Source organism: Mus caroli, chromosome 9 (assembly GCF_900094665.2).
Source record: "Mus caroli chromosome 9, CAROLI_EIJ_v1.1, whole genome shotgun sequence".
Taxonomy (NCBI): domain Eukaryota; kingdom Metazoa; phylum Chordata; class Mammalia; order Rodentia; family Muridae; genus Mus; species Mus caroli.
In genome coordinates this window covers 109,125,713-109,150,793 of record NC_034578.1, presented here as the reverse complement: position 1 = coordinate 109,150,793, position 25,081 = coordinate 109,125,713, and the positions used below count along the sequence as shown (strand labels likewise).

The window sequence follows — 25,081 nt, the reverse complement described above, 5'->3', positions numbered from 1 at the left end:
GAGTTCGAGGCCAGCCTGGTCTACAGAGTGAGTTCCAGGACAGCCAGGGCTACACAGAGAAACCCTGTCTCGAAAAACAAACAAACAAAAAAAAAAAAACAAAAAAATTAAAGAAAAAGACAAAAAAGTTCTAATAAACACAGCAAATGTCAGAAATTAGATTCTTATTCCTCTAAACCCTCCATCTGCTTGCTCTCAACCAAGGTCCTAACAAAACCACACAAACCTACCCACTGGGCTCCGGCCATTTTCAGGACCATTTGCTGGCTCTGCTCTTTTACAGAATATCCAAATTCAGGTGTTAACAACAGACTCTCACACACTTCCTCATTTACCCTGCTAATACAGAGATAGGAGAAGTTTGTACCCTCCCTAGCATGACCACACCCAAAGCTGTTTCTTCACTGTCAGCTAACACAAAGGAGCCAAAATATTCGCTGAATCAATAAAACACTTATAAGTCAAGATTTCCTATGCTAAGCTACATGAAAGTGCTCAATGGTCTTTGTAACCCCAGAAATGGAGTCTTTTGAATATTAGAAACAGACTTTTAAAATTATTTTTATTTTATATGTAGGGGCATTTTGCTTGCATGTACGTCTGGTGCCCAAAGAGGCCAGCAGAGGACATCAGATCCCCTGGAAATTGAATTACAGATGGTTGTGAGCCACCAAGTGGGTTCTAGAAATGGAACCTGGGTCCTCCGGAAGAACAGTCAGCACGTTTAACCCCTGAGTCACCTCTCTAGGCCAGCACAGATTCTTAAATTGAACTAAAATAAGTAAATTTCATTTTTAAAACTGACACATAGACAGATGTATGGGGTATCATATGTTTCAAACAAGTGGAACATTTTGAGTGAAGCAGACATGGATGCTACAGCAAACTTGATCCTACAATGCATTTACTGCATAGCCTCAAAATGCATAAAACCAGATAAAAAGCTTGATAAGAAAGGCTGAACCACACACAGCACCAAAACTGTGACTTAAAACCGTAACAAAGCTGGACACAGTGGTGCATGCCTGATATCCTAGCAGAGTCAGGGTCAGGAGTTCAAAGTTATCCTTAGCTACTTGTGGAGATGAAAACCAGCTTGGGCTACAGGAGATTGTGTCTCACAAAACAAATATCCTGAGTGTGGTGGTGTATACCTGTAACCCTGCACTAGAGGTATGAGGAATTCAAGGCCAATCTTGGCTACATAATGAGTTTGAGTTCCACCTGATCTGTATAAAACCTTGTCTCAAAAAAAAAAAAAAAAAAAAAAAAAAACAACCAAACACCTACAACAAACCTGATAAAATGACTATGACCAGCTGTTTTCCAGGAGGATGGCTGGGCCCTGCATGCACCTAGGTGCTGTGTCCTCCTGCATAGCTTTGAACATATAGATAGCAATGGGTTAGTTTTCAAAAACAAGTTAAAATTTGATGCCTTCTTAGTGAGACCATAATAAGTCAGTAATGGAGACATATTTGGAAGGAGAAATTCTAAAGAATTCAGAAGACCAAAAGGCTAATAACTCATCCAGGAAAGGCCCTGCCACGTAAAACCTAGTGACCAACTCCGTTCCTCAGAACCCACACGGTTAAAGGACAAGGCTAATCTCAATGAACTGTCTTCTGACATTCACATGTACATATGGCATGCATATGTATGCATGCATTTACATGCATAGTAGTAAATAAAGTATAATACTTTTTAATTCAGAAGACAAGAATAAAACCAAGATGGAAATAACATGAAGGCCTGAACTAACAGAGTGGTCTATACCCAACTCTGACCCAAACAAAACAAGAAAGCAGATCATTGATTCAATGAGTCCCAGGCCAGCAATGCAGAGAGGGATCTAGAGTATCTCATATGTTCTTAAAAATAAATAAATAAAAAGGATGTATTTATTTAGTGTGGATGTGCACATGCATGAATTTTATGTGTCCCACATGGATGCAGGAGCCCAAGGAAGATAGAGGAGAACACTGGATCCTTTGCAACTGGAGTTGTAGTTGATGTGTTGGGAGCCAAACCCTGTTCTGCAAGAGCAGTGAGTGCTCTGAACTGCTGAGCTTTCTCTCCAGCCCCAGCATATAATCTTAAGAGCTAATGATCTTGTAAGGAAGTAGGCTGATCTAGAAGCAAAGTTCAGAAACTCTGAGCAAGCCTGGAATGCTAAAGAGCTTTTACCAAAGAGTGCCTTTCCATTTTGAAGACAGTACCATGACGTTGTGTTATGCTTTTGGCTAACTCACAGATCTAGAATACTCCCACTGCCAAATGTATTCGAGAGGAAAGAGTTCCAGAGCCAGAATAAAGAGGAGCAAGTCCCTCAAGGATGCCTGTCACATTAGTTTCTCCAGATGGTACAGGAAACTGCTAAATGTGGACTTAAGGTGGCCCCAGGAGTTTGACAAGCTAATGAAAAATCAAAAGCATCTAATTATTGCAGGTAATTCCACCATGCCAAGACACAAAAATAACTGAGCATAAAGACAAACAAGACTCTAGGAATAAGAACCCAAAGCAAAAACAACAGATGGCTAACACCCAGTCAGACTCCACCTGCAGTGCCCAGCAATTCTGCCTCTGCTTTAGAGGACAGCCTCACAGCAGCTCCTAAGAGGCGTCTTGCTAGCTGGAATCTTGTAGGTTTGAGTCAAAGAGAAGCACTTGTGGGAGATTTCAGATTGAGACAGGGAAAGGCGGGTGTAGGGCAGGCTTCTGAGCCAGCAGGAGCTTAAGGGCACCACAACCCCTTCCCCAGCCCTCTTCCCACCTCGGCCAGAAACACCTCAGTGGTTCTCATTCTCTTAATTGGATTACAGAAATGATTCTGATTTCAAATACTAGACTTATCAAACTCAAATTATGAAATCATGCTTACCTAGCTTGAAGAAATAAAACACAGGTCTAGAAAAATCTGCAAGGAAACCCAAAAGGGAAACACACCACACAGAATTCCCAAAACAGGAAATTAAGATGACCCAAACGGCAGCTCCAATTTAGTAACTGGAAACTTAGGAAAAGAGAATGGAGAATGGAAAGAAAGAAGTTATCCAGAAGATGACAGACAGACAAGGAGATGGGAAATGTAAAGAATAAAAAGATTGCATATTTTTCATTTTTATTTATTTATTTTTTTGAGTGGGGTTGAAACATTAACCATGTAACTCTGGCTGTCCTGGAACTCGCTGTGTAGATCAGGCTGGCCTCACAGAGATCAGCCAGCCTCTGCCTCTGAGTGCTGGATTAGATGGTACGATAGATAGCACATTACCATCCAGTGTTCTAGAAGCAGCAAGAGTGCTGTAGCAGGGGCAACATCTAAACAGATCCCAGACTTGACAACTGTCCCAATCCACTGACTCAAGAAGCCCAAGTAGCCGGGCAGTGGTGGCGCACGCCTTTAATCCCAGCACTTGGGAGGCAGAGGCAGGCGGATTTCTGAGTTCGAGGCCAGCCTGGTCTACAGAGTGAGTTCCAGGACAGCCAGAGCTACACTGAGAAACCCTGTGTCCGAAAAAAAACAAAGCCCAAGTGACCACAACCAAGCACACCTCAGGCAGCCCATAAGTTCTCAGTATGTGCAGAGTCGCCATGATCACTCAACAGCAAGTAAGGGATTTGGCAAGACACAGAGGAAGCATACGGAGGCTGGAAAGCCCTCTAGGAAAGCAGTGGGGTGTGGGGAGAGGCAGAAGCAGGGGTAAGAGGTTGGTCACTGCTGAGCAGCTTGAAGCTAAGACTCTAAGACTCAGCCAAGACTCTTGACTCAATCACAACTAAAATAATCTGAAATTTCCCATGTGCCTGAAATAAATTACAGATGCAACAACATTCCCATTAAAAAAAAAGAGCTAAAAGCTCAAATCCAGAATTCTTTCTAGGTAAATTTCAGAAAACTTTTTTCTGTCTTGAGAGACAATTTCATATAGTTCAGGATAGCCTCAGATATACTAAGTAGCCAAGGTTGGTCCTAAACTGCCTCCACTACTAACTACTACTAGGATTTCAGGTGTGTGCCATGATGATTGGCTTGAACCTTTGAATAAATAGTTAAATCCTAGCCCCACACAGGCTATAGAATGAAATTCTAAGAAAAACAAATAGGCCTGAGAAATTGCTCATCTGGTAGAGGCACTTGTGGACAAGCTGGTACCCCCACAAGGTAGAAAGGAAGGATGGAATCCTGAAAGGTGTCCTAATGTCCACATGTGTGCTATGGCAAGCACACCACACACACACACACACACACACACACACACACACACACAAGCACGCACACTAATAAAAAGAGGGCTAGAGAGGATGGTTCACGGTTAAGAATTTGTTGCTCTTAAAGGGGCCCTGGGTTTGCTTCCCAGCAGCCATATGGTGGTACACAACTATTCATAACCCCAGTTGCAGGAAATCTGACACCTTCCGGCCTCTGTAGGTGCCAGGCACAAACACGGTGCACAGACACACATGCAGGCAAACATTCATACACATATAAAATAAATCTTTTAAAAATTAAAAAAGCTAAAGGCTCATCTTTTCTAAGAACACAATCAAACAATTTATGAAAATTTAAAAGCATCCTCTATAAAATCAGTAAGATAATGAAAGATTCCAGCTTTTGGAGTCTTTAATTACCACTTCACTGAATCCTTAGACATCTCACAGAGGGAGATAAAAGTTCTAACCCAGTCAAGTGCCTCTACTCAAGGACTACACAAGTTTAAGGCCAGCCTGAGCTAATCGTGAATTTGAGGCCAGCATGAGCTATGGCATGAACAATATAAGGAAACCTACTCAACAAAATAGCACAACACAAGACAAGACAACAAAAACATCACGATCCTCAGCCCACTTTCCTCCTTTCTATGCTGAGACTGCTCAAATACTATCAGTAGAATGTTTAAGAAGGTAGTGGAAAAGCTGGAGAGATGGCTCAGCGGCTAAGAGCACTGACTCCTGAGTTCAAATCCCAGAAACCACATAGTGGTTCACAACCATCTGTAATGAGATCTGACGTCCTCTTTTGGTGTGTCTGAAGACAGCTATAGTGTACTTACACATAACAATAAATAAATCTTAAAAAAAAAAAAAAAAAGTAGTAGAAAGGAACAGAGGCCAACCCTAGTCTGAATCTGCAAGCCCCAGTTGTCAGCTGTCCCCCTTCTGAGTGACACATTGCAGGCTCCTCAACTTCTCTGGGCTCTAATAAATGATGCTGTTGAGGAACAGGAACAGGAGGAGACAGGAACAGACATTATTTTACCCTGAAAAGGTATGATTACTCAGACCTGGATGTAAGACAGATTTTGTTCTCAAAATTAGCACTTTAGTAAAGAATGGCAAGATGACTCCGCTGGTAAAGGGGCTTGCTGCCAGGCCTGACAACCTGAGTTCCAATCCTGACACATCTGGTGGAGAAAGTCCACTCCCAAAAGGTGTTTTCTGACCTTTACACCAAGCATGCCCTGGGGTGTGCACACACACAATAAATAAGTTTAACATTAAAGATTAAAAATTTAACAAAGTAAGCCCATCACCATTCAAGGGAAAAGCTGACAATATGTTGCAGTAATAAAGTCTGGGCCCCACCACCGGAGCTGATGTCTATAGTAAAGAATACAATTTCTTGATACTGTGTAACTTAAAAGTGTCAAAATTTAACAGGCCATAGCAGCACATGCCTGTAACCCAGCACAGGCCTGTAACCCAGCACTCTGAAGCAGAAGGATAGACATTTCCAGCCAAAAGGGCTACATAAACAAACACTCTACCTAAAACAACAGAACAAAGCAAAAGCAAAACCAGAATAAGGAAGTGTCATGGTTTAGAGTTTACACGCCAGAAGCTTTAGGAGACCAGCACTAGGCTTAGTGGGTAAAGGCATTGCTGCCAATCCCGGCAACTTGAGTTTAATTAATGGGCAGGACCTATCTATGTGGTGGTAAAGTAGATAAATGAAGATAGCAAGCTGTCGTCCTCTGATTTCCACCCTAGAGCTGTGGCTCATGCCCAAACTCACAATGAATAAAGTTTTAAAATGTTATTGATTTTCGCAAGGCTGTGGTGGTGCATGCCTATAACCCCAGCAACAGGGAGTCAGAAGCAGCAGACCACTGCAGGTTTGAGTCTGGTCTGGTCTACAAGCAAATTCCAGGACAGCTAGGGCTACATTAAAACAAAACAAAACAAAACAACTTATTTATGTGTATGGATGTTTTACCTTCATGTCTGTCTGTCTACTACATGCATGCATGCCTGGTGCCTAAGGAAGCCAGAAGAGGGCTGTGGATCCTCTGAGACTGGAGTTAAAGACTACATGTGGGCTGGTGAGATGGCTCAGTGGGTAAGAGCACCCGACTGCTCTTCCGAAGGTCTGGAGTTCAAATCCCAGCAACGACATGGTGGCTCACAACCATCCGTAACGAGATCTGACTCCCTCTTCTGGAGTGTCTGAAGACAGCTACAGTGAACTTAGATATAATAATAAATAAATAAATAAATCTTAAAAAAAAAAACAAACATTTAAAAGCTTTAAAAAAAAAAAAAGACTACATGTAAGTGCTTAGAACTGAACCCAAGTCCTCTGGAAGGATACCCAGTGAGTGCTCTTAACCAAGGAGCCATCTCTCCAACTTACTAAGTTTTTTAAAAAGTAGACTACCACTTGTCAAATGTTGATAATTTCAAAGAATAATATCCGCAACTATTTGAAAAGGCTATTTATATAAACTTGCTTGTCCTCAGCGCTTACCTGTGTCAGGCTGATTTTCTTTATTTGTCTCAGATAAGCAAATCCAAAGAAGTTTCACAAAATAAGAAATAAGAAGAAACTTAATGGCTAAACTTTTTTTCTCTTGTGAAATATTTAAAAATGGTTTGTACTTATTTTATCAATTATTAAGGGCTGGCTTTCTTTCCTTCTCTCGCTCTTTCTTGACAGACTCAAGTATCTCAAGCTGGCCTAGAACGTGATATGTAGCCCAGAATAGCCTTAAAATTCTGATGTTTCTACCTACAAGAGATGTAACACTGTGCCCAGTTTTAGGTAGCGCTAGGGACTGAACCCAGGGCTTCATCCATCTAGTCAAGGCTCAATTCAACTACACCCCCAGCTTAAATGTTGTAATAAAAAGATTAAGATTTATATATGACTTGGTTCATTTCACAGGGAATCTGAACAAGTTAGACTGTATCAGCAAAATGAGAACCAGACCCTCTCCCCCAGAAAAAGCAAAGCAAAGGGAGTATCCGAGAGTAGCCTAAACACAGTTCCAACACCCCTAGCCTAAATTATTTAATAAAACATTTATAATGCCATACATAAAAAGAAAAGCAATGCTCCAATCCTTTCAAGTTACTGTCCACAAAAGCTAAAGAAAGTACCCCTAGAACACAAGTTTTAAGAATAAAAATTGCAATATTTGGAAGGCAGAAGCAGATCTCAAATTTGAGGCCAGCCTGGGCTATACTGTAAGCTCCAAGACAGCCTAAAAAAAAAAAGTCTAAAATAAGTCACAAAGGCAGAAGATATGGCTAAATTGGTAACGTGCTTAACTAGCTACTATACACAACACCTGGATTCAACCCCAGACCAAGGGGTAGTTCACACCTATAATCCAAGCACTCTGGAGGTGGAGGCAAGAGGATCATAAGTTATCCTCTGATATTTGGACTAAACGAGACCCTTTCTCAAAGAAGAGAAGAGAAGAGAAGAGAAGAGAAGAGAAGAGAAGAGAAGAGAAGAGAAGAGAAGAGAAGAGAAGAAGAGAAGAGGAGAGGTGGTTTATTCCTATAAATTCCTATAACCTCAGCACTCAGGATTTATTCAAGGAAGCCCAGGATAGCTACATAGTAAGCTCCAGGATAGCCTGTACTGCATAGTAAGACCTTATCTAAAAAAAAAAAAAAAATAAAGAAAAAAAGGAAAAGGAAAGGAAAGAAAGGAAGAAAATACCTTACCTAGTACATTCAAGGCCTTGGGTTTAATTCCCAAAGTCCTGAGGTTAGACAGAATAAATTCTATTTTAAGAAATCCAAAGACAGCAAATACAGTACAAAGAACACTAGAAAGCAGCTTGCACTTAATTAAAAATACAATTAGCACAAACATGCCTTCCGCATGCATGTGGTAAGAGGACAACTTGCAGAAGTCAGTCCTCTTTCTACCATGTGTTCCTGGGGCTAGAACTCATGTTGGCAAGATGTCAGCATGTGACTATACCTGCTGAGCCATCTCTGCAGCCCACCATATCAAAACTTTATCCAGATTTCTCCAAGAAGCTCAAGTATACTTCCTGATCTGTGTGTGTCTGTATGACAGTCAAAATATGTACCCAGGTTTGACTCAAACTCAGGTCACCTTCCTGCCTCAGCCTTCCAAGTGCTGAAATTACAGTTGTGAGCTCCACATCAGGCTTACTTCTTGAGCTTCACAGGTGAGAACAAATAACAAAAAGATAAGTTTGCTTCCTAATACCTTCTCAGAAGCAGCAGCCTGCTCTGGGGGACAGGGTTATGGGGGAGGCCTGCAGAAGGGAAGCCTCATGCCCCTAGGAGAGTCTACTTGTCAGTTCAATTTCACTGTGGTGTATACTTGAAATTTTCAAATCAAAGGTCTTGAAAGGCACAAGAGGCAAACTCCTCTTGATTTCTCATGACCCAATTAATTTATAAACAAATAAACAAGTTTCCTCAAAAACTGACACTTTCTGAGACTCTAGAAATTTTATATGAAAAGGACATAGCCAAAAACACTGAAAAGGTTTTCCCGAGTGAAGTATCATAGATGAGAACCACAAAGATGCCAGCATGCCTTAAAGATTATTATTAAGAGAAGGCTGCCACCAAGAATTGACTTCCTTTTCAGAGAAATAAGCCCCCAAACACAAGTTAGCCAAGCACAGTTAGTTCACAGAAGATCCTAGAAAAAAGCCAAGTTCTAAAACCTACCAATAAGCAAGCTGTTCAGCAGCCCCATCTGACTGAGAACTTGAAGCAAGGAGACAAGGCTGGGCTCCGCTCCTGTGCTCTCCAGTGGACAAGGACACACACTAAAGGAAGACTTCCAGAAGAGCCTACTCTCCAGTCCTCCTCTCTAGACGATCCCTAGACTTTCGGTAGCTCAATGTTCTAGAAAACAACCCACCTCATCCAAAGCCCTCAAGTTACACAACTGGAGAGAAAGAAGGTGCCAAGTTTAGGGAGGCAAGCAAAGACCAAATCAGGGTCAGATGCGAGCGGCTTAATTCTTAGTTTAGTATGTTTTCCACCGCTTCTTTCCACGGGCCAAGAAACCTCCCGACCAGCCAGAGTCAAAGCTAATTGCTTCAGGGATGAGGCTGGACTTGTGCAGACCAGCTCTGACTCAGGGCATTTCTCTTAGGGTATTAACAATGCTCTGACCTCCGCTGGGCGGCAGGAAAGGTAGGAGAGCCCCAGGGAGCCCACATCGCACACTTTACACACCAACCATACTGCTGAAAACTAAGTACTACACTTAATTCACACGTTTCAAAAACCACTCCGTTTTTTACCTCCTTGTGTAAACCGTACCCTACACAAGCCATATTCCAACATCGAAACAAAGGGCTGCCGAGCCACCAAGAACTCTTCAACTCTTTCGGGATAAGTAAGGGGCAGACACACTTGGCTCCTATCTGTTTCAGCCTCTCCCAATTACACAAAAAGGAACAGCTGCTGGTGCAGACAGCAGTGACTAAACTATTGTTTGTGGCACAATCTTAAAGCCCTCTGCAACAGGAAACAGCCTGAGGGGAGTCACTTTGAGAATGAAGAAACCTAGCAAGGGCCCAACTTCACTCTCAATCAGGAGACTATACAAGCAAGTCACTGCGCTCGCCAACCCTCAGGGCTACTTTCACTCACGATATAACTTACTATCATAATGTCAAGCGGCTGAAAGTCGCAGGCCACGCTACCAGGCACCGTAGGAAAAGCTACAGTTTCCCCATTAGAAACGGTGCCTTTTGTACAGCCTACTCCAGCTAAAAGGACTCGTAAATCACTTGGAAAGAAAGCCCCTGCCCCTCTGACCCAAGCTCAACGGCTAGCGCGGCTTCCCCGGGCAGAAGCGACAGGGTCCTCCGCCGCTAGCCGCCCCCGTCGGCCTCCCAGGCCACGGCGCCACGCGGCAGGACCCCGACCCAGCGGCCCAGGCCCCGCCCGGCGGAGGCAGCCGCGCGCCCCTTACCTCATGCTGTAGGCGCCGGCGCCCAGCTCCTGCCCGATGCCGGACAGGCTGGAGTCGAAGTCGTGCACCAGCCCGGACTCGATCACCTCGTCCATACTGAGCACCCAGGCCATCTTCCGGCCTCGCCGCCGCCCCGCGCAGCGCGGCCTCCGGGTCCGGGGCGAAGGCGCCCGAGCTCCGCGGGCGCGTCCTGAGGGAGGACGCGGGTGAAGCCTCCGGCGGCGCGGCGAGTGGTCACCTGCGGCGGCGCGGGACGCGGCTGAGACGAGAGCGGCCGAGGCCCAGCTGTCAGGGCACAGCGTGCCGGCCAGCAGCTGCGGCGGGAGCGACCGGGCCGCGAGCCGCGCCGCCCTCCCGCGGCCGCCGGCCCCGCGCCTCATGCCGCCGCCCGCCCCCGGCGCCGCTCCCGCGGCCGCCGCCCGCCCCGCCCCACAGCCCCGGCGCTCATCCCCCCGGCACGCCCGTCACCCGCTCCCGGGCCGCGCCCCCCCGGCCCTCTGCCCGCCCGCCCAGGCTCCAGCGCCCCTTCGCCCCGGCCAACCCCGCCGCCGCCGCTCCGCCGGCCCGGACGCAGCTTCGATGCGGCTCCGGCTTGGGCTCGCTCGCCGCTTCCGCCTCCTCCTCCGGCCCCGCCCCGGCCCCGCCCCTGCGGCCGCTCCCCTCCCAGGCCCGCCCCTCGCGGTCCCGCGCCTCGCGGCGGCACTAGCGCCTTCGCCGAGCGGCGCTGCTCGGCCCCCGCGGTGTCGCGGCCTGGCGACGGAAGAGGTGTGACCGGTTACGCTCGGCTGACTGACAGGTCTTCTGGGCAGTCCCGGCGAAGCGGCCGGAATGGATTCCCGTGAGCCTCTGCGTCCCCGGCTGAGCCACCAATCAAAACGCTCTTCCCCTCCGGGACTAAATTGACTGCCATAAGTAAGAGCTCATTGGCCCGCACTGGAGGAAGTGGTTCCAGGTCCTACTTCCGTCGGTTCTGGGAAATACCCTTTCGTCGCCTTTTGCCCCCGCTCCAGAGAAAAGCGGGTACATCTCGTCTGATGTAAGCTAGGTCTGTTGTGCAGAAGATCTTGATTGGCAGGAGAATAAGCCAGTTAGCCCTCCCTAAAAGGTCCCCGCCCCCTCTCAACTCAACTTTAATCCGGAGGCAGAAGCAGGCTGGTCTGAGTTCGAGGTCAGCTTGGTCTACTTGGCGAGCTCCGGCTGAATCAAGGTTATATACAAGGGCTTGTCTCAAAACAACAAAGCAGATTTGCAGAGCCCAGAAGATCTGGTGACATACATAGCACAAGAGTGTGTGACACCCTCGTTATTCCTTAATCATGTGCGCTAACACAAACCATGGAAATTGCTGTGAGAGTTAACGTGAAGAAAACTAGTGTTTTTCTAAAACAAAAGACAACAAACAAACCCGGGAGGTTATGGTTCAGGTAGCACGAAGAAAAAAAAAAAAAAAGAAACACAGATACCCGCAGCAAAAGACAAAGACTGCACTAAGCATAGAGACTTCCTATCTATGCCCAAGTGCTCCCTTTTACTGCTTCATGGAAGTCTGTGTCTGGGTATCCCTAACAAGCTTTGAGAAGAATTGCTCCCTCCAAGCCGGCCCTCGATTATTTCTTTTTCACATAATATTGTTTCCAAAGGATTCAGATGTGGGTCCAGCAACGTGCATTTGACAGGTTTATTATTAACTGTTGGAAATAACGGGGGAAAGGGGAGTAATTCTCTGATTCTTGGGACAAGTGTAATTGTGCTTTCATTTGTCTCTTTAATCAGTTTGTGCACTAGAGTACTCACAAGTATGTAGAAGCACAGCCTCTGAAAGCTAACATTTGCCAACATCTAAGGTCAGGACCAGGGTGATGGGGTGTGCTCTTTGTCCCAGTGCACTGGAGGCCTAGGCAGGGAAGGAATCTCTGTGAGTTTATGGAAGCCTGGTATTCACAGTTGAGCTCTAGGCCAGCCAAGACCCTATCTTAAAACAGCAAGGACTTTCAGGTTAATTCAGCCCACAGCTCTACTGAAAGACCTGGAGACAGAAATTAGTGGAACTAGATTTATTCAAGACCATACCCAAAGAAAATGAGAGACTTTTCTCTGTCAAACATTCCTCTTTGGAAACAGGGTGAGATGGTGCATGCATGTTGTCTCAGTGGGTTTCTATTGCCACAGAGAGACATGACCATGACAACTCTTTATTTTATTTTATTTTATTTTATTTTATTTTATTTTATTGAGTGTATGGTGGAAGAATGAAAATGGGTCAAAAGGAAGGAAGGGAGGGAGGGAGGGAGGGGAGGAAGGGAGGGAGGTCTTTCCCATGCTGGGAAGATCCATGCCTTGGGAAGGAAGGCAGCCAAACGGGTTAGTGTGTAGTCCGTTGTGGTGCTTTATCCAAAAGACTTTGGTTCTGGCCTCCCATTTTATTCTCAAAGGGCAGTCTGGGAACCCTCTTCCTCCATGATTGTTCCCCACTGTGGAGCATGCGTGTGGGCATGGGTTATTTATGAAAAACAGAAGGCAGGAGGAACTAGCCAACCTCCTTATTGCTTAAGAATTTTAAGATGGCCTGGAGAGATGGCTTAGTGGTTAAGAGCACCGATTGCTCTTCTGAAGGTCCTGTCTCATGATGGTCTAAACCCAGCTCACGTTCCCTATTAGTGGGTGAACAATGACCATGGCAACTCTTATAAAGGGTTTCTCTGTGTAGTCTTGGCTGTCCTGGAACTCACTCTGTAGACCAGGCTGGCCTTGAACTCAAAGATCCACCTGCGTCTGTCTCCTGAGTACTAAGATTAAAGGCATGTCCCAGTTAAAGGAAAATATTTCATTGAGGCTAACTTACAGTTTCAGAGGTTTAGTCTGTTACATCATGTCTGTCGAGAAGCATGACAACATGCAGGCAGACGTGGTGCTAAAGAAGGAACTGAGAGTTCTACATCTTAACCTCAGGCAGCGGGGAAAGACTGTGTACCACACTGGATGTAGCTTGAGCAAGGAAAACCTCAAAGCCTACGCTCACATTGAGACTTCCTCCAAAAGGCCACACCTGCACCAAAAAGGCCACACCTCCTAATAGTCCCACTCTCTATGGAACAAGCATTTAAACACACACACACACACACACACACACATACACGCACTCACTCGAGAGTCTATGGGGGCTGTTCTTAGTCAAACCACAAGATACATAATCCCAGCCCTAGGGAGCTTAACACAGGAGAAACAGAGTCTGAAGCCAACCTGAGCTACAGAAGATATATATACAAGATTCCTGCAGAAAGGATTCGAGTTGAGATCATGACAGGTCAGTGATGTTTGGGACGGCTCTCTAGCCGGGACTGATTACCTATACACACCTCTCACCCTCTAGTAAACCTAAAACCTCTCTCATCACCCTTGAGGATGGAGTGGGTTGGGTTCACTAGAGCATTTCATTTTGTCCTCTTCCCAGCATGGTCACATGGACTGTATCTCTGTTTTTATTACTTGTCTACTTTTTGTTGTTGTTGTTCTTTTATTTTTAGAGATTATAACTGCATCATCCCTCTCCTTTTCCTGCCCCCAAATGCTCCCCTATGCCCCCTCCTGCTCTCTTTCAAATTTATGACCTTTTCCATTGGTGTTGCATGCAAGTACATATATATTCCTAAACAGATTTAAAAAAAAAACCCCTAACCAGCTCAGTCTGTATAATGTTACTTGTGTGCACGTTTTTCAGGTCTGACCATTTGGATGACCAGTTGCTGTGCTCTCTTCTGGGGAAGACAATTTCTCCAGCTCTCAGCATTCCTTCGTTCCCTGTAGTTCTTTGTATAGGAAGGAGGTCGTTTGGCCTTTCCTCTGTCCATGAGAGCATGTCCATCAGTGCTGTCCTTGTTTAGCTGATGTTTTAACAGTCACGTTAGTGAGACACTATGGGTGTAGCTTCTGACCTTACTAGAAGATACACTGTCATTGTCACCTCCCCCAACCCCCTCATCCTTTGGCTCTCCCAATCCCAGTCCCCTCTCCTGAAATGCTCCCTGAGCCTTGGGTGCAGGAGTCATCTTGTAAATGTATCCATTGGGACTGGGATCCACAGTCCTGCATTCTGGTTTCTGTCTGCAAAGAGAGGTTTCCTTGATGAGGGGTGAGGACTACATTTATTGAAGTATAAGGGCAACTATTTGGAATGTAGCTTGGTACTTTGCTGGTTTAGTAAATCGGTAGGGGTGGGTTCTCCTCAAGATCCTTGGCCTCACCAGAGTGGGTAGTTGGCTATGTTTCTAGTGGAAGCCGTGATTTCTTTCTTGCATAGCATGCCTTAAGTCTGAGTTGAGAGCTACTGGGTACAAGCTAGGTATATGTGCCGCAACTGTACTGTACTGAGAGCTTTTGGTCTCTTTAAAAACCAGGTTATGTTATGTTTTCTCTAATTTAATCCCAGATGTGGGATATAGGGCTACTTCAGATTTTGCACAGCCATTAACTATGATTGTCTCCTGTTCTAGGTGGGGTATGATTTTTGCCAGCTCCAGAGAGTTTAATTCTGGGGACTCTGGAGAAGGTCTAATTCTGGGGACTCTGGAGAGGGTCTAAGTGCTAGTATTCTGAGAGGTTCTGTGACAGAGGCTGCTCCCCTGCTGCATTCGCTATTGCTGAACTGCTGGGTATTCTGACAATGAAGATTGGACTTGCCCCTAGGAACTCAATGAATGACCCTATTCAGCTGGAAGTAGCCTATAGAGGCTACGTCCCCTTTCCATTCTAATCTTTCTCTCCTACTTAGTGTTGGGAGTTGGAGGGTATTAGGGTGGAATAGGGGTTGGAAGGGTGGTCGAGGTCTAAGAACCCAATAAAATGATACAAAGTTGCCAGCACTATACCCTTAGGGTTATCATGTCATGGTGGTCATTTTAACTGCTTAGGACTGTTGCTTTCTTTTCTCCTTTGGAAACTGCATAGCACCCTCTAGTACCATGAAAGCTAGTCCCCAGAGAAGAGCCATTCAGGTTGGATCTGGCTCAGCAGCCTGTAGGGCCTGCATTTGAAGTGTTTGGTGTTTTTAGCAACAGGGACTAAGTTACCACCTCTAGGGGACAAAGGGAATGGCAATAGCCTGTAATGTTTGAGGGGTCTTCAGATGACTGTGACCAACAATTCAAAAGAAGTCTCCTCATGTCTGGTGTTGGAAGTTTTTGTTTTGTGTGTGTGTGTGTGTGTGTGTGTGTGACAGGGTTTCTCTGTGTAGCCCTGGCTGTCCTCGAACTCATTTTGTAGACCAGGCTGGCATCGAACTCAGAAATCTGCCTGCCTCTGCCTCCTGAGTGCTGGGATTAAAGGCGTGCACCACCACGCCTGGCGTGTTGGAGTTTTGTTAGGTGGTCTTTGGCTCTTGGAGGGAGCATTGTCATCCCAGATGAGAAACGTCATGTACATTAAGCTATATGTACATTTATACACAGACTTACATGTACTATTGTGTTTTTAAAGATATTTACACGTCTCTTAATTTATTTTTCATTTTCTGTGTATGGGTGTTTTGTCTGCATGTATGTGTACACTGTACAGTGCCCATGAGACTAGAAGAGAGTGTCGGCTCCCTTGTGACTGCAGTTGTGAACCATCATGTGGGTGCTGGGGATTGAATGCGGTCTTCTGGAAGAGCAGCCAGTGCTCTTAACCAAGAAGACACCTCTCCAGCCTTTCAGTTGTCTCTGAAGAACAAGTGGCAGAGCTCAGCTTATTAAGGCTGCCAAGGTATACAAAGCACGACAAAATTAAAACGATCATTGAGCTAAGCATTCTCTCTCATTGGGAGAATGCCTGTCTAGCATGCTCAAGGCCTTGGCTTCATTCCCAGTATGGGCAGCTGTTCATATTCAATATGGCAAACTAACAATATCAGGAAATCATTGAAAATGTAAGTTTATTAAATGGAATCAGTGAAGAAGTTGGAGCTGGGGATACAGATGAGTGAGTAAAAGCATCTGCCACAGCATCTGACAACCCAAGTTTGGTTCCCAGGATCCACGGAGCGGAAGGAGAGAACCAACTCCTGATAGTTCTGACACCTCCATGAGGATGCTGAGGTGTGTATACATCTCTTAATCTGACATTTGTTGTCTTCTGGTGAGGGAGTACTTTTTATTTTTAAATGCGATAGGTGTTTTGCCTTGTGTATGCCTGTTTATCATGAGTGTGCAACTCTTGCAGAAGCCATAAGAGGGTGTCAGATCTTCTTGTACTGGAGTTACAGTCATGTGGGTGCTGAGAATTGAACCCAGGTCCTCTGGAAGAGCAGTCAGTGCTCCTAACCACTGAGCCACCTGTCCATCCCATGCACTCACTTTTTATTTGGGTTCTCATGCTCAACAGTCAATTACTGACTAAGCCATCTTCCCAGCCCTCTGTGATTTTGTTTAGTTTGCATACTTGTTTAGACAGTCTCTTGAGTAACTTAGGCTGGTTTCAACAGGTAGCTGAGGGCCAACCTGAACTCCTGCTCCTACTGCCTCCGATTTTTAAGCACTGGGATTACAGGTGTGCACCACCAGGCCTGGCTCTTCTGCTCTTTTCCATGTTAACCGTGGCCACTGTGCTGCCAGAGCATTTCCCATTACAGAACAAGACTACCTTTCCTCCAGCTTCCAGGAACATTTATTTCCCTTCCTTTCTAAACGGAAAGCTCCCACCAGCTCTAGTTTCAACTAGTAATCTCCTCGGTGCCTTTTCGGCTTACAGGAGCAACCTCTTTGAGGCCTCCCAGTTTCTGTTACCTGATGCCAGAGCCTAAGTCCTTCCAGTGTTTGTTATGGTGACACCCCAACTCCAGGTAGTGGAATCTCTTGCTCTTATTTGTGAAGTGACAAATCTAAGTGTCTCAAGTCAGCAACATGCTGTGTTCTTGTGTGTACTTGCATGCAGGTGCCTGCGGGGCAAGCTGGCTTCCTCAGTCATTTCCACCTTATTCTTAAAGGCGGGGTTTTCTCAATGAATCTGGAACTTGACAATTAGGCTAAGTTGGTTGACAAGTGAGCCCCAGGGATCCTTCTCTGCCTTTCTGGTGCTGTGGTTACAAGTGTGCACCACCACATCTAGCTTTTATGTGGATTTGGGGGATTGAACTCAGGCCCAAATGCTTGTATTTCAAGCACTTAACTGAAGAAATCTCCCCATCCCTCTGCCTTTTGTGTGTGTTATCAGGTCTCACTGTGTAGTTCTGGCTGGCCTGCAAGCTATATAAACCAGGCTGGTTTCAAACTCAGAGATTGGCCTGCTTTTTATTGTTTGCCAATTTATTTGTTTTATTTACTGTATGTGTGTTTTGAAACAAGGTTTTCCTCTGAAGCTTGGTGTGGTGTCATTCGGTGTAACAGTTCAGGTCCAGGGCTGTGAGATGAACAGCGTATGAAGGGAGGCTGCAGCAGTCAGGATGTTTGATATCCAGGTGCTTTGTCACCTGCATGTTCCCGTCACTCATCATTACTCCTCATAGTTGGGCCATGTTTACATTTGAACTCTCCATCTTCCCTAAGCCCCAACATGGGCAACCGCCATTCTCACTTTGTCTTATTCAGATTATTCTAGGTACTGTAACACAAGTGTAACCATGTGATATTCTGATAACGCTCAGATTTTAAAATAGTCAGACATTGCAGAAGGTATTGGTCTGGTTTCCTTGGTTACTGAAGTGCTGCTAGCCTAGGGTAAAACTCAATGTAAGGACATTCTGAGCCTCCCCGGGTTTTAAGTTTTTATTTGTTTCTGTGGACTATGGAGTTGACAGCAGTACTTTGAAATCAAACCCATCACTTTAGAGCAGGGAATGTAGTAGGCTCTGTTTGCCTAACACACATGAAACTTTGGATTTGATCCTCAGCAGCTCAAGATCAGCTATATAGCAAGTTTGAGGTCACCCATGCTAGAAGTGACTGTCTTTAAAAACAGAAAACAAGAGCCTCCAAATAACCCCCAACCCCAACAATTGTAACAAAAAACCCAACAACAAGAAAATCCAAACCACCATCTTTGTCATGGGAGTAACCTTTAAAAACTCACCTTATGTTAACCGGAAACTTGTGAATGGAATGTGCTGGAGAAAACTCACAGATTGAGTTGGTATGATGTTAGCCTAGAATCAGCTGGGAAGAAAGAGTCAATGAAGGAGAAGCCTGCTCACCTTGGGTGACACCATTCCCTAGAAAGCAGATCCTGAACCCATGTTAGAGAGTAAGCCTACACATTCATCCCTGGCAATTCCTCTTGACTGTGAATGTACTGTGAAGGCTCTCTTAAGCCCTGGCTGGGATTTCTCTGCTATGATGGACTATAAGCTCGAACTAGATTCCTCTAACCTGCTTTTATCAAGGTATTCATATCAAGATATATCCTCATTTATCTTTTTAAATCCGAGTGTTTTACCTGGATGGATGCAAGCAAACCATGTACATCTTTGGTGCTGCAGGAGGTCACAGAAGGTGGTGTCATATCCCCTGGACCTGGAATTGCAGATGGTTGTGAAATGCCACGTGGGTACGGTAGACTTGTTTTCAGGGTTTAAAGTTTACACTTGTGTTATTCAAATGCTGGTTTCTGTGCCCTCATATCTTGATTCAATCAGGGCATGGCTTTGTAATGTTTATTCTTTGAAGCTCCTCTCTCAAGCTTGTATGAACACTGCTCCTCATTCATTCTCTGCCTTGCCAATAAATGCTAAGCCAACAACACAGAGGTTTAGAGAGACTAGGTGGGGCTTCCAATTCTAGGAGGGGTGGAGAAAAAAGAAGCGAAGGAGGGAGCCACAAGGGAGGTGGAGAAAACCTCAGGAGAGAGCTGAACCAGGAGAGCACGGAAGAAAATTCAAGTAAAATGGGAACAGTGTCTGGGAGGAAATCTGATCAGCTTGGAGGGAGGTTTAGAATGGAGTATTTGGCTCAAGGCGATTTAAATAAATCTTAGACTGTATGGTTACTGGGGAATTAGTGATTACGGAATAACTGCTGATGTACTAATTTCATGAATCAATATTAATAATCTTATAGGATTCTGGGAACTGAACCCACGTCCTCTGAAGAACACCTGGTGCTCTTAACTGCTAAACCACCTTTCCAGCCCCACACCCCTTCAGAATATATTTATCACAGCAATAGAAAAGGAAGCAAAGACAGCTAGAAACCAGTTATTTGGTGTGTAAGTTGTATTAAAAATTGAGGTCTCCCCTACCTCCTAAAGCTACTCATTGAGAAGTGAACTCACCACTCTGTTCAATATTAGTAAAAAGAACCACCAAAAAAGCCACCTTATGAGAAACTACACTCTAGTGCTTTCACTTTGGCTGGTTATGACAGAGGACTTTCCCATAGTTGGAAATCAAGGCAAAAAGCACCCGAAACCCAGAACTAAACATCTTTAAAACCTGAAACCAAAAGATACTTAATACATGTAGGTGGAGCTGGAGAGATGGCTCAGCAGTTAAGAGCACTGACTGCTGTTCCAGAAGTACTGAGTCCAATTCCCAGCAACCATCTGTAATGGGATCTGATGGGCCTCTTCTGGTGTGTCTGAAGACAGTGACAGTGTACACATACACATGACATAAATAGATATTTAAAAACGTGTGTATGTATTGTACAATTTATAGTACAATAAATGCATGGTGTACTAGTTTGGGTGAGGAAAGCAAGACTTGGAAAATAAAGATTTATTTTTATTTATTTGTGTTGTTGTATATATATACCTGTTGGTGCTTGTGGGAGTACTGGGTCCTCTGGAGCTGAAGTTACAGATGTTTATGACATATCTCAAGTGAATGCTGGGAAGTAAACTCTCAGGTCCTTTGGAAGAGTATGATGGCTATCTTGGCTGTCAACTTGACTACATCAGGAATTAACTAAAACCCCAAAAGGGACTCACTCATGAGGGAACTCTGCTTAATTTTAAGTACATACGAAGATCAATTTCTAACCTAGATCTTTTAAGATAGGAAGGCATATCTTTAGATCTTTTGAGATGGGAAGACCATGTCTTTTGCTGGAAAGAGGCTTGAAGAAGGAAGTTTTTGCTCATTCCCTGCTTGCTTCTGCTTCGCAAGTTTATACTTCTTCCAGATTCCAACATATACTGAAAACCAGCTGAGACACCAGCCTTACGGGGATGAATAACTATGGATTCTCAGGCCCTTCCATTCACAGGCAGCCACTCTTGGATTCGCTGGACCACAGCTTACACGTCGTCCTGATGAATCCCCTTCATCTAGATACTTGGAGAGATTCATTCTGTAAATTATATTATTCCAGAGAGCCCTGATTTATACCAAGAGCAAGTACTCTTAACTGCTGAGCCAGTTCTTCAGCTAAAGACATTTAAACAGTAGCTTTATATGATCATTTTTAACAGCTAATATCTAAGTATGTTTCTGAAATGAACAAATATACTGCATACAGTGATCTGAATATCAATAACTTTCTCAGTCTTATCAACATGAAATTATGAAGACTTTTTTTTCCTTTTACTTGTCTGTGGCTCTGGGACTGAACCCAGGACCTTGTGCACACTAGGCAAGGACTCTGTTACAGACCCATATCCAACTCCCAAATTATACAATTTTCATGTTTTTTCCTTCTTCCTTCGACCCATTTTTCTTTTTCTTTTTTTCTTTTTTTTTCTTTTTTGAGGCAGGGTTTCTCTGGGTAGCCCTGGCTGTCTTGAAACCCACTCTGTAGACCAGGCTGGCCTCAACTCAGATCTATGTGCTTGTACTTCCCGAGTGCTGAGATGATAGGTGTGGGCCCCACCCCATTGTGTGTGCTGTGTGCGCCTGCACTCCCACTCTGCTCTTCTTCTGTGTCGTCCATTTCTTCAGTGCCTCCTGTTAGATCCAACTGCTCAATGCTTACATTACTCTACTTGCTTGTCTTTTTTTTTTTTTTTTTTTTTTTGGGTTTTTCGAGACAGGGTTTCTCTGTGTAGCCCTGGCTGTCCTGGAACTCACTCTGTAGACCAGGCTGGCCTCAAACTCATAAAACACCTGCCTCTGCCTCCTAAGTGCTGGGATTAAAGGTGTGCACCATCACTGCCCAGTGTAATTAAAATACTTTAAAGCTGAAATCAAATCAATATACTGATTAAAAATGATTATGAGATACACTAACAGTCAGTGACTACAAAACCCTACTGGCCAGCGTTCCGTGTCCAAGCTGTAGGACACATACTCTTGTATATATTGTATGGCTGCTAGGCCTGATCCTTGCAACTCAAATGCACATACAGAACTCAGGGCTCATAACTGGTCCAGGACCTTTCATGTTTACAGAAGAACCCGTATATTTTGTCACACAGTGAGAGAAAGAGCTGAGCTACATAGTTAAGGTCTTCAAGTAATGTTCTGTACAGTTTTATTGCCAGTATATGCACAACAGTAAGCATAGAACTATAAATACACAATGTCATTAACAGTAGAAAACAAAACTGTTACAGTAGGGAGAGGGTGTGGAGTAATAGCTCTTCTTGCCGCTAAAACGGAAAAACAAAGGAAAGGAAAAGCCTAAGACCAATCATCCATCCAGTTTTCTCGGCTTACATTCTTTACATACATTTCTACATTTTTTTCCAGCTGAACAAAGTATAGGTAACTCTGTAACAATAGCAAACTGCTTCCCTAACAGCCATTTGCTTTCCAGTCAAATTCATCTTATGTTAGGATTTAAAAAAAAAAAAAAGTCAAGATGAGAAATCAATAGTATCCTGGTTCCAAATTACCAAATTTGGCCTTTTACCCAAACTGGTAATATTTGAAAGTTGGCTGCACACGAAAATAACTTTAGCAGAGGTGATTTTAAAAAATGTTAAAAGGTAACAAAACATCTCCTTTGAAGTAGTTTTCCAAGACACTCCAGGAAGCGGGTCAGTTAAAATGTCAGCCCTGAAGAGGTAGAGAGTGTGAGCCCACTGGACAAAAGCCTCTTGCAGCATCTTCTCTCTCATCAGGACCCATGTTTTCAGAAGACAATTTCATGGTCAAAGGAAACCAAGTTCCACCATTCAACAAAAAGGTGCTGGTTGACTCCCATGTCAATAATTAGTTTATCAAATGAGAAACAGAATAGTCAAAGACACACATGCACTTGATTTTTTTCATCTGTTTCCATTATCAAGTCTATTATCCATAAGTGAATTTGATATTAATAAATACAACAAAAAGCATCATTCACAACAAAGATAAACCAAAAGGCTCTGCAACAAAACCTCCCATTGTAATAATTCTCATGGAAACCTAGGCAGGTGATTTGGTGCAGCTTTCTTACGGGGTAAAAGAAGGGACACGGCTTTAAATAAAGGTGGCAAGATCAAGAACCGACAGACACTATCGTCAGTCTTACAGAACTGGCTGATTCCATGACATTTCTCACTGAGGTCATCCCAAAGGAGTTGCAGCTGACAACGAGCATCAGCGCCACATCCACAGAGTCTGGCTGGAGTGCCACGTAGCCCTGCTTTGTCTCACATTATTGTCAGTATTTCTACTATAGGACATGATACAGAACAAAAGTAGCAATAAAAATATTCTTCTGCAGTTGAATGAAGGCAAAACAAAGTTTAGACCGTTAAAACTTTTAAAGCTTTAAGCATTCCTGTTTAACCAGCATTTTAAAAATGTATACAATCATAACACTGGCAAAAGTTAATGGGAAGACAGAGAAGTACAAACATGTGAAATGGTGAAGTAGATTAAAAAATTACTTTGTACTGATCAACTGATGTTAATACTGCTTCTCCTGAACTTGGAATAACTATCATAAAGTTACATGCAGACTGAGGACACCCCTCTGTTACAGAAAATACAAAACAGAACAAAACGAAAAGCTAGACCTGGGAAACCGCAGCTGAGTCCCAAAGCTGTACTTGAGTGTCCTTTCCTTGAGGAGGGCAGGCAGTTGTCCTCTCAGAGACTGGGAGGCGCCGTCTGCAGCACTAACTCTGTCCAGAAACATCAGCAGTGGGGTCAGCACCTGCCGAGCCCGTCTGTGCACGTTTGATGTAAAGGTTCAGCAGCTTCATCTGCAGATCAAGGCGACACGCACCATGTGAACAAACTGCTCTTGTTATAACAATGTGCTCACTAAGGAATCCTGCCTGCATGTCTCAGATCTGAAGGACGTGTGCTCTGCCACCAGGCTGTGCTCAGATCTCCTGTGTGCCTGACGATAACGCCGCTGCTTGACCCTCTGAGTTCCATCTAGTTTACAGTGTGCACCACCATGCTCACGTGTGATGCTGGGGCCTGAACGCAGGGCTGCAAGCATGCTAGGCAAGCAGTCTACAACTGAGTTGCATGCCCTAACCTATGTCTATTTTTATTTTGTCTTTTTACAACTTAGAATATAAATGTGATCACCGTTATGACAATTGTTAGGGACTAGGAAAACTCTAAATGAAAGTAAATGTCTGCAACTAGCTGCCCTCAGCTATAATCCAACCAATGTACTTTGTTCTCATCCTGCAGACCAGAACAAGTCCCAAAGCTCTGGTAATATTAATACAGTAAGAAAAATAAACTTTTTTTTTTTAAAGTCTTGAGGATGAACCAGAAAATTTTAGTTTAAGATACCAAGTCAAAGTTGCATGTCCACCTGGATCACAGTCAAGCCACAGAAGCGGCTGGGGAGTGGTGGTTCACACCTGTAACCCAGCACTCCCAGAGGACAATGTGACTGCTGCAAACCCAAGGGCAGCTTGCACTGGGAGTCTGAGCGCTGAAGACTTGCTCTTCTCACTGACCTCAAACAGAGCAGCAGAGCTGGACGGGAGCAGAGTGCTTGACCATTTGTCTGTCTGCTTTTGGAAACACGGTCTTGGGTTGTAGCTTAGCCTGGCCTGTAATTTGCTATGTAGCCTAGACTGGCCTCCAAGTATCAAGTCTCAGAACTTGAAAGTGAAAGCCATGATCCACAGGAAGCAGAGCCGCTGCAGAGCTGCCGATAATACTTTAATAAAGCATACTGAGAGATGGTAGTTCGAGAGCTGCACAAAGAGCTCCAGAGGCTCTGGTTGGGTGCAGAGGGGTAGGCAGCAATGTGTACACACCAGGCTGATGGGCATAGGTACAACCATAGAGTGGCTTCTAGAGAGATGTGTAAAGACTAGCGCCCACTATCAGTGAAGAAAATGTGGGTGGTGTAACGGATACAGAAGATAACCCTACTTAAAAAGTATGGCAAGATTGAAACACAGAGTTAGGACAGAGTAGAAAAAGGAAAGAATTTGGTTTTCTGAATTCTAATCATGAAACAGTTGGTAAAAATTCTGCTCAGAAATATTAATGTATACAAACTCTAAGTGCAAAGGGCCTCCCTGTGTAAGAGATGCTGGATCACAAGGAGACTTGGGAGGTGGACCTCGGGACTCTAGGGGTTGTGTCGAACATTTTGGAGGTAAGAGGTAATTTTGGCCATGGTGGAATTTTCAGTGGGACAAGAAGCTACAGTAATGGAGATAGCAGCACAGGTGCTACAGGAAAGGTGATGGTGGCCACTATTGCAGTAGTTCTGGTTAGAGAAGTAGGGGTGGCTTTGGTAGTGAAGGACAGCAATATAAAGTTCTGGTTGTTATGTTAGTGGTGGGAATTCTAATCAGTCTTGAAAATATAATGGCCAAAACCCATTAAACTGGGGGCAGTGTTGGTAGGGACACTGACAGTCTCTTCAGTGGTGGTGGATATGGTAGAAGGCTTAAAAAACAGCCAAGTTCTTGGCTAGACAGAGGCTCATCAGGGCAAGGCAGATGGCTCTGAGATAGTCCTCCCACACAGGAGATAAGTTATAAAGATCTGTCACAGACGCAGCCATGGACCATATCAGCTGCAGTACAGTTGCAGCAGGAAGCCGATACAGC

The 25,081-nt window shown here is 44.5% G+C and overlaps 2 protein-coding genes across 33 annotated transcripts in view; both read right to left on the bottom strand.

Annotated features, from left to right (window-relative positions):
• The window catches only part of Ubp1 (upstream binding protein 1), a 46,822-nt gene extending 35,780 nt beyond the window's left edge, over nucleotides 1-11,042 (bottom strand). For 2 of the 4 annotated variants that reach the window (XM_021172131.1, XM_029481416.1), the window contains exons 1-2: nucleotides 10,752-11,042; nucleotides 10,211-10,448 (exon numbers count right to left, since the gene is read on the bottom strand). In XM_021172131.1, the coding sequence (XP_021027790.1) occupies nucleotides 10,211-10,323 (113 nt within the window). In that variant the 5' untranslated portion in view covers nucleotides 10,324-10,448; nucleotides 10,752-11,042. Of the gene's footprint in view, nucleotides 1-10,210; nucleotides 10,539-10,751 lie in introns of those variants that run through there. The other 2 variants (XM_029481417.1, XM_021172132.2) reach the window with 2 other exon arrangements.
• Nucleotides 11,043-21,568: 10,526 nt separating this feature from the next.
• The window catches only part of Clasp2 (cytoplasmic linker associated protein 2), a 172,202-nt gene continuing 168,689 nt past the window's right edge, over nucleotides 21,569-25,081 (bottom strand). For all 29 annotated transcript variants that reach the window (XM_029481868.1, XM_029481874.1, XM_029481876.1 and 26 more), the window contains one exon: nucleotides 21,569-23,248. In XM_029481868.1, coding sequence (XP_029337728.1) covers nucleotides 23,162-23,248 — 87 coding nt within the window. In that variant the 3' untranslated portion in view covers nucleotides 21,569-23,161. The remainder of the gene's footprint in view (nucleotides 23,249-25,081) is intronic.